This window comes from Triticum dicoccoides, chromosome 3B (assembly GCF_002162155.2).
Source record: "Triticum dicoccoides isolate Atlit2015 ecotype Zavitan chromosome 3B, WEW_v2.0, whole genome shotgun sequence".
Classification (NCBI taxonomy): Eukaryota; Viridiplantae; Streptophyta; class Magnoliopsida; order Poales; family Poaceae; genus Triticum; species Triticum dicoccoides.
Window position 1 is genome coordinate 51,426,084 of NC_041385.1, and position 9,435 is coordinate 51,435,518.

Consider the following 9,435-nt stretch of genomic DNA (forward strand, 5'->3'; position numbering starts at 1 on the left):
GATCAAATCTGAAATTGTCATATGGGCTCTAGGCCCATCTCACATTTTAACAGTATTTAGACGTATTTTAGTTCTAGATACATCCATTTTCGAGACGAGTAATTCCGAACGGAGGGAGTAGTTTTTAAAAGAAAATTGCCTTCTCGGTAAGAAACTGTCATCTCGCCCAAAGAAAATATACTCCTCACCACTTCCTCACAACTAAAACTGCGACGAAACCGTTGGAATATGCCACCTCCCTAACCAATGTTCGCCAGCTAATAGGGTCCAAGGTATTACATCGTGCACATGATTACGTACCGAGGCACAGAGTGGCACGGCGAGGCGACCAGCCGACCACCACCTCCACTCCTGCCTCCTTCTCCTTCGAGGTGGTGGTCGTGGCTGGCGGCGCACCGGGTCGAGGCGAAGTGGCGGAAGGCACGGGCCTACCAAAACTTTGCCAAATTCCTCCCTACGCTAAAATAATCAAAATGCGGATTTCGCCGTCGGCGCGCACCAGTCAAGCCTGAAGCTTTTTCTCTCCCATGGGAATGTGGATGTCCATGACATTTTCTTTCCCCCTTCCGCCTTTTTCCATTGGAGCAATAATGCTTTGAGAGGTGGTTGCTCCCCTGCTTGTCCCGGACGCAGCCCCGCGCACAGGGGTCAGTCAACCCAGCTTCCGACCCGGCCACCCCGCTGTGCTCCCCTGCCAGGCTGCGACTGCTCCGCTCCGATTTCGATCCGCCGCAAGCCGAGCCGTCGCCGGCCGGACGGAGCCACCGCCGGGCCGCACTCACGCCCGCGGCCTGCCTGCCCGGTCCGCTCTGGCGCTCGGCCGCTGAGCCCGCCACCTTCTCCCGAGAGAGGTACCCCACCACCCTGATCCCCCCCGCCATGGTTGCTCTGCATCTCCGATTTAGACGAATCTACATCGAATTTGACTAGATTTTCGGTACGAACTCTGAATTTGTCCAGACCCGGGCCGCAGCTCCTCGCGTCCTTCGCGCTCCAGAGATTTTCTCTGCCCCTTTCCCTATTTTCCTTGCGTAAAAAATGTTTTGAGGTGGCACGTCATTGTACCAACATAAAGAGGAAGTCAGGCTCAGGCCAAGCCAAGGGAAAGTAGCCACCGGAGCTGGGAGAGGCTGTCAGGATGCAGCTGCCGGCTGCTGCAACTGCAAGACGATGCGATCTCTGCTCATGAGATCGAGCAACGCATCGCATCTCATCTCATCTCACACGCCGGTAAGCCAGCAAGCAGGCATCACCGATCATGTTTTTCATGCTCACCCACCTACTCTGATCGTGTAACTCTGTCTGTTGACCACCCAGATCTCACACCCATGTGTCCATGATCCACCCGCAACATCTTGAGAAGGAGAAGAAGAAGAAGAAGAAGAAGAAGGAACCTCATCGAGATCATGGACGGAGATCGGAGGCGGGAGCTGGCCGCGGTCACCAGGCCGGCGCGCGCGCAGGCGGACAACCCGGCGCGGCGTCTCATCGCCTGGCTGCAAATTCTCTTCAGTGAGTCACCGATCGATCTCAGACCGTTCTTGATAGATTGCCGGCTTGCCGCCGTCGATCGAGCTCGCTTGTGACCCGTTTCGATCCTTGGTCTGTGTTTCGCAGAGGCTTTTGTTCAGAGGCATAGCTGGCTGGCAAGGTGGCAGGTGGCGGGGCGCCCGGCGCTGCTGCTCCTCTTGGCCTTCTTGGTCCAGAAGAACCTGCGCCGCTCCTGCCTGTCATGGCACAAGTCGCGGCTGCAGCGGCGCGCCGCCGCCGCGGTCACCGTGCAGTCGGCGTTCCGGGCCATGGCGGCTCGCCGCGACCTCCTCCTCCGGCGGCAGAGCAGAGCAGCCGTATACATCCAGGTAACTAACATGATGCAGTCAACTGTAGTAGTTGTACTGGTGTGTGTCGCAGTTCTCTGACGATGGACATTTTGTCAAAAGGCGCAATGGCGCGCGCGCAGGGCGCTGTGGAACTATCTGGCCATGAAGAGGGCCTCGGTGATCTGCCAGTGCGCTTGGAGGCAGAGCATTGCGAGGAGGCAGCTCGGCAAGCTCAGACTGGTCCTCTCCTGACTCCTCCTCATCTTCCACTCCAAGTCAGCTTGAGTGGTGATTGGTCATCTGAATTTGTTGAAATGTGCAGGCCAACGTTGAGAGGGAGAGGCTGGATGAGATCTGCAGGCTACATGAGATGGTGGATGTGCTGCAGCAGGCGGTCGAGGACGCGGAGGTGAGGGTCATCGCCGAGCGTGAGGCGGCGGTCAAGGCGATAGCGGAGGCGCCTCCGGTGATCAAGGAGACTGTGGTGTGGGTGGAGGATGCTGACAAGGTTAACTCATGGAACGCCGAAGTTGACCGACTCAAGGTGGTCTCTCACGCCAATGCTCCATCAGAGATTGTGCAATGTGCTATGTTCAGTCACATGAATTTCTGATATGTGGTCAGTTCAGATAAATGCAGAGACTAACGTGCTCTTGCTTTTTTTTGTGTGTGTGTCTGTGTGTGTGTGGGCTGCAGGGGTTGCTGGGAGCAGAAATGCAGGCCACCATTGACGCCAAGAAGGCCCTGGCAAAGGCTGAACTGAGGAATGAGAAACTGGCTAGGTTGCTTGGAGTGCAGGAGATTAAGAACAAAACGCTGCAAGATTCCGTCAAAAGGTTGCAATTTTTGTTTGCATATTTACAAATGCTGCACAATGCATGCTGGCTTTCCTGCGAGTTAACGATGATGAATTCGGATATTTCGCACGGCTGTTGAACAGGATGGAGGAGAAAGCTTCCGACCTCGAAGCAGAAAACAGAATGCTTAGACAGGCCGTTGCATCGACCCCTTCGGTCAAGTCACCATCTAGTGAAAACCACAGAGCACATGATCTTCAGGTACGCATAATCAAAAAGCATTATATCTATAATCATGATCATCAGTATACTAAAGCATGTTTGTGCATGTTGACAGGCAACTCCATTGAATGAGAAAACAACAAATGGTGTCGTTAAGCCTATGATAGTGGACAGGAACGGCGATATTCACGACGTATGTATGGTCCTACAGTTATGTTGATCAATATTTTTGGTGGGATGCGTTGCTAATTTGACCCTGTGGGATCTCTTAACTAGGATGACAATGCTGAACTGCCTGGCTCAAATGATGCTGAAGCTGAGAAACAGCAGCAGGTAGGATTCAGGTTCCGAACTCTTGGATAAGCTTGGAGCAGCATCACAATTCATGTGATGCAATTTTGTGACGTTTCTAATGCTTCTGAAAAATCTAGGAGCTGCTGATCAAGTGCATATCTGAAGATCTGGGATTCTCGACCGGAAGGCCTATCGCTGCGTACCTCATCTACCGCTGCCTGGTCCACTGGAGATCATTTGAAGAGGACAGAACCACTGTTTTTGACCGCATTATTCAGAAGATAAGTGCTGCAATTGAGGTACGTGACATTGACATGGTGCACATAATTGATAAAAATGGAGACATGATGTTTTGTCTTCTCCTGCAAGGCGCGAGACAGCAATGAAAAATTAGCATATTGGCTATCCAATTCATGCACACTGCTGCTGCTTCTCCAAAGGACACTGAAAACCACTGGTTCAGCTGCCTTGGCGCGTCAGAGGCGAAGACCATCGTCCCTCAACTCACCAAAGGTAATCATTTTATAGAACTTCTCCGCTTCATCGTTAGTCGATGTTATCAACAAACCTGAAATTATGTACTCAATACCGAGTTGGAAAATTCCAGGAAAACCAAGCTCCTGGTCACCCTGAGCGTTCAGTTTCCGATGGACGGTTGGTCGGTGCGCTGACTGACATTTCCCAGGTTGAAGCCAAGTACCCAGCTCTTGCTTTCAAGCAACAGCTCACGGCATTGTTGGAGAAGGTCTATGGAGTGATCAGGCACGACCTCAAGAAGGAGCTGTCGTCTCTGCTTGGGCTGTGTATTCAGGTAAGCGCTGCACGTCTGCCAATTCTCATTAGCATTTGATGGAAGCTCAAAGACTAAGTGATGAAATTAAATACCTTCTCTAGGCACCGAGAACATTCGTCGTCAGCCCCAGAGGAACAGGCTCTCAAGGAACAGACATGGCACAACAAGCCTCCATGGCACATTGGCAGAGCATTATCAAGATCCTGACGAATTCCCTCAACGTTTTAAAATCTAATTACGTACGCACCAGAACAGTATCACCGGCTACTGTTGTTATTCGAAACACGTCTCATTTCGCATTCTTTTGCGGTAACGCATTTGCAGGTGCCTCCGTTCCTGATCTGCAAGTTGTTCACCCAAGTATTTTCGTTCATCAATGTGCAACTATTTAACAGGTACGTGCAGCATGTGCACTACTACTCTTCATTCATGTATGTTAAAACTAGTGCCATGAACAGATAAGCTCAAATGATATATATTGTTGGGTCAATTGCAGTCTCCTGCTACGGCGCGAGTGCTGCTCATTCAGTAACGGGGAGTATGTCAAAGCAGGGCTGGATGAGCTGGAGCATTGGTGCCATTGGCTAACGGAAGAGGTGACAACATTTCTCCCCCATTGTTTCACTAGAGATCTCACAGGAAGCAGCTGGTAACCAACCTTCATCTGTAAACAGTATGCAGGTTCATCCTGGGATGAACTGAAGCATATTCGGCAGGCAGTCACGCTCTTAATACTCGAAGAGAAGCACAGCAAGTCTCTCAAAGAGATCACCGACGATTTCTGCCCGGTAAGCCTGGACCTTAGTGATCCTTACTGCTTTCTTAATCATAACCATCCTTCTCATTTCATTAACTTTCTTGGATACCACGTCTCTGTCCTGTGAATAGGCACTCAGCATGCAGCAACTGTACCGGATCAGCACGATGTACTGCGACGACAAGTTTGGAACCTTGGGCATCCCATCAGATGTATGCTACTTCAACACACATGATCTTGACAGGAATATGCATTTTGCATCTCTTACCATTTCCCGCAGTGAATAATAATGATCCGTTGAAACCGCAGGTCGTTGCGAGCATGCGAGCTAAGATGATCGGGGGATCGAGCAGCCCATCAGTGCAAGACGACATCAACTCTTTCCTCCTGGACGATGATTTCAGGTTCCAAGCAAAGCACCACCCTCCCCTTTCTTTTCCTGTTCACTTCACTGGCCCTGTTTGGGATGCTAGGATCTGCTTTCCTCATTCGTTCCGAAAACTCGCCGTTCATCTCTTGATGCAGCATACCGTTCTCCGTGGACGACATCGCGAGGCTGATGGTGCACGTGGACATAGCAGACATGGATCTGCCGCCGCTGATCCAGGACAAGAACGGCTCCCCGTTCGAAGCCTGAACGGTTCTGGTGATGTACATACATAGCGCGTGATATATATACATACATACCACAGTTTTGGCTTGGTTTTTTGGGTACATAAAAACCGGTTTTCCTTTCCCTTTTCTGGCAGGTTTTTTTGGTTTGGTTTTTGTTTTCCTTGTGTTGGATGTTTGAGTGGTTCTTGGTTGCGTTTGCGTGTACGGACCGACTTGTACAAAAGTGAGCTGTATTTGTAATGTAACTATATGTACATCCAGGAAAACAAGGAAAGAGATTTTGGGTTTTGATGATGATGGTTGAGCGTCTGTCACTTGAGACTATATGTACTCCCTCCGTCTCATAATATAGAGTAAATAGCATAAAACTACTACTTTACAGGTTAGGGTTCCAAAAAACTACCGAATTTATTTTTTTCGCTGATAACTACCAAGTGAGGGGTTGGCTGTTTCAAAAAACTCCAAATCCTCTTTGTTAAAAAATTAAACATGTTTATGACAGATTGGACCCGCCACTAAACGCATCATTTGGTTGACCGTTTGATTGACCGTTAACTGACATGTGGGGGCCACATGCCAGTGTCTGAAAAAGCAATCGGGTCCCTGAAAATTTTCTAAAAAAGCAATCAGGTCCCTGGAAGTTTTAAAAAAAAGCAATCAGGTCCTTCGGTGCACCCGCCATGGCAGCGCTGCCACCTCCTCCGGGCCGACGCCGTGCACCGCCTGCGGCCGGCTAGCCGCGCCCGAAGTGGCCGGATCCACGCCGCCACGCCGCCCCTCGCTTGTGGCCGCCGCCACGCCGCCCCTCGCCTGTGGCCGCCGCCCCTCGCCTCTGGTCACCGCCACGCTCGGCCTCGCCTGCGGCGACCCCCAGGTGGCTCCCCATGGCGGGCGGCAGCGCGGACCCGAGCGGAGACCCATGGCTGGCGGCGCCCCAGGCGGCTCCCCATGGCGCGCGGCGGTGTGGCGACCTGAGGGAAGGGAGCGGGTCGCACGAGGTGGGCGCACGAGGGGAGGGAGCGGGTCACCGGCGAGGTGGGCGCGCGAGGGCAGGGAGCGGGTCACCGGCGAGGTGGGCGCGCGAGGGGAGGGAGCGGGTCGCCGGCGGGGTGGGCGTGACAGGGGAGGGGAGAGGGTCGCCGGAGGCCTGGGCATGTGAGGGAAGGGACATGGTCGCCGGTCAGGTTGAAGATAAGACAGAGAGAGAGAGCGAGAGAGAGAGAGAGAGAGTACAGGAGGAAGAGGAGAGAAGGAAAGAGAAGCTGACATGTGGCCCCCACATGTCAGTTAACGGTCAATCAAACAGTCAACCAAACGGTGCGTTTAGTGGCGGGCCTGATTTGTCATAAACATGTTTAATTTTTTAACAAAGAGGATTTGGGGTTTTTTGAAACAACCAACCCCTCACTTGGTAGTTATCAGCGAAAAAAATAAATTCGGTAGTTTTTTGGAACCCTAGCCTGTACGGAGGGAGTACTTCCTAAACCTGCCAACGTGATCGATATCGAACCGGTCATCGCATAGATAAGTGGTCATGACCCTCCACAAAGAAAAAAAAGGATGAGTGATCAGAGATAAGTGGTCATGACCCCCCAAGAGCAAGTCTGTTAGCGAATCTGAAAAAAAAAAGGTTTAAAAAAGCAGGACAAGTACAAAAAAGAAGAGTTCATCCTTTGGATGGGGCCATGCGAGCACCTCATCTTTATCATTTCAATTATGCCCGGTGTCCCCAAAGGGACGACAAAGAAGCAAGAGCTACGCTTATAAACCAGTACAAATCTCCGTCGCTGCCGATGTGGTACTAAACTGGAGTTCGCCCCTATCTCCCTCCCGCGAGCCGCTGGGACCGCGGGGTGGCACAAATGGGCCAGTAGGCCGCGTCTGCGTGCAGGGTGGTTCTTCCTGCGGCGGCCCAACTTGGAAGCGAACTGGCACATACACATACATATCGGACCATCCTAATCTCCGCCACATCCTCACTGAAATCATCAACCTCTCTAATCTTCCTCTGACAATACGTACGTTGAACTATCGCGACAACCGACACAAAAAATCCAACAGCTGCCCTCTTCCTTTTCTTTCTCCTCTCATCATCATGCAATGTGTTAATGTGCAAGTCCGACATCTCTATTAAGATGAAAAAAACAACAATTGAGAAAGCACTCAAGCTTGATTACTAGTGGTACACAAAAAACTCATGATCATTGCTTGTGTACATGCCCAACTCATCTATATCTATACCAATATAAAAAGACCCAAAGGGGCAGATCCAATTAGTCTCGGCCATCAAATCATGTCAATTCAACGACCTAGACTGCTTCAATGTCGAGCGCTCAACATGTTTAGCGTGCAGTTAATTTCATGTACAAAAGTGAACTGTATATGTAAAAACTATATATACCTCCAGGAAAACAAGGAAAGAGATTTTTGGGTTTTGAGGCAGCATAACTTTGCTGTGCTGCATATGTGTACAGTGGTCAAGATATTGAAGTGGTGATGCTTTTTTCCATCACAACCGTGTGTTTTTTTTCTCGCCGTTTGAGCATCTGTCGCTTGAGGATGAGACTGTCATTGCATCCTAACCCTGACAATGCGATCGATGTCGAACCGGTCATCACATAGATAAGTGGTCATGACCCCCCACAAAGAAAGAAAGAAAAAGGACGAGTGACCATCATGATAACATGGAACAGACATGTGACACATAAGATCATCTTCAGTCGCGCCCCCAGGACGGCCTCCCCCGATGATTTATTTGCGTCGGCACCGAGAAAATGGCCCAGTCGCGCCCCCAGGACGCCGAATTCCGCCAGCTCGGCCCGTTTTTGCGCCTGGTGCTCGCAGGCCGAACCTGGCGCACTGGAGGGCGCTCGGGGGCTCCGGCGCAAGGAAAAGTGTTCCTGGGGCCACATTGACAAGAGAAAAGTCAATCCACCCGCCCAGATTCGCCCTCCTGCCCCCCTCCCCCCCTTCCCCGCGCTTGGCCGCCACCCTGCGCCACACTGTCGATCCCGGCGCCGACCACTGCCCGCCGCAGCTAGGTAGACCGTCTCCAGCCGGAAAAAAGAAGGAGCGTCGCCGAGGCAGCCTCTTCGCCGCCGTCCCGGGCTCCTTTTCCGGCGCTCCGGCCGCGCAGGGCCTGTACGCCGGCGGGCTTGCGCCCACCCTCGCCCACAAGTTGTTCGGTGAATTGCCCGGCCCGGTGATGGACTCCAAAGGTGAGGAGGCGCTGGCGGCGTTGCTGGATGAGGAAGCCGAAGTCGGCGTCCAGGAGCAGGAGCATCTCATGGTGCTCGCCGCCCTCGCCGGCCTGCTCGCGAGCAGTGAGTAGCCGTTGCGAGGTGGCTCGACGCTAGGGCGGGTGAAAGCTAAGAACCAGCATCATCTGGAAGGCTACTGCATGCTCTACTCGGACTACTTCACCGACGCTCCATTGCACGGCGAGAAAACATTTCGACGCCGTTATCGGATGAGCCGAAAGCTTTTCCTCCGGTTTGTAAATTCCATCCGGGAGTTCGACAGCTATTTCAAGTGCAAGAAGGATTGCACCGGCACACTTGGATTCACCTCGATCCAGAAGTGGACGACAGCTGTGAGGATGCTTGCATACGGAGATCATGACTTGCTATATCATCTTGCATAACATGATCATCAAGAGCGAACAGGAAGAGCCGGTGTTTGACACTGAACCATACCACAGGCAGGGTCATCTTGCCCAAGTTAATCATCAGCTACCGGCAAACTGGACTGACTACGTACCTCAATATGCGTCAGGAGATCCGAGACCCGCAGGTGCATGAAGAACTGCAACACGATCTGGTGGAGCACCTATGGAGGCTCAAGGGCGAGGCCGGGAATGACATGTGATGAAACTTGAGTTTTTATTTGTTAAACGATATAATTTGTAGTGAACTATTTGATTTATGTAATGAAACACGTCGAAACACGCCGAACTATGTGAGGATCTAATTGACTCCTATTTGTTTGCGAAAAATCACGCCGAAACCCGCCGAACCGCGTCGATTCACGCAGTTATCGGGCCGTTTTTAGACATATTTGGGCCGAAATCTGGGCTGAATTCGGCGCCTGGGGGCTGGGTGCCAAACCGCCCTCAGCGCTTAGTTCATTGTCGGCGCA

General features: G+C 51.8%; 1 protein-coding gene across 2 annotated transcripts; it reads left to right on the top strand.

The window, feature by feature from the left end:
- Window positions 1-552: 552 nt before the first annotated feature.
- On the top strand, window positions 553-5,595 carry LOC119274650 (myosin-17-like). Of its 2 annotated transcripts, none has more exons than XM_037555366.1 (20): window positions 553-851; window positions 931-1,230; window positions 1,318-1,512; window positions 1,618-1,859; window positions 1,941-2,060; window positions 2,143-2,364; window positions 2,517-2,656; window positions 2,761-2,878; window positions 2,955-3,032; window positions 3,116-3,172; window positions 3,271-3,432; window positions 3,503-3,646; window positions 3,741-3,944; window positions 4,028-4,165; window positions 4,251-4,321; window positions 4,423-4,522; window positions 4,601-4,714; window positions 4,815-4,895; window positions 4,993-5,087; window positions 5,209-5,595. In XM_037555366.1, the coding sequence occupies exons 3-20, from the start codon at window positions 1,407-1,409 to the stop codon at window positions 5,318-5,320; spliced, it is 2,304 nt and encodes a 767-aa protein (XP_037411263.1). In that variant the 5' UTR covers window positions 553-851; window positions 931-1,230; window positions 1,318-1,406; the 3' UTR covers window positions 5,321-5,595. The 2 variants fall into 2 exon arrangements, with proteins under 2 accessions (XP_037411263.1, XP_037411261.1); XM_037555364.1 differs by having other exon boundaries at window positions 961-1,230.
- Window positions 5,596-9,435: the final 3,840 nt, after the last annotated feature.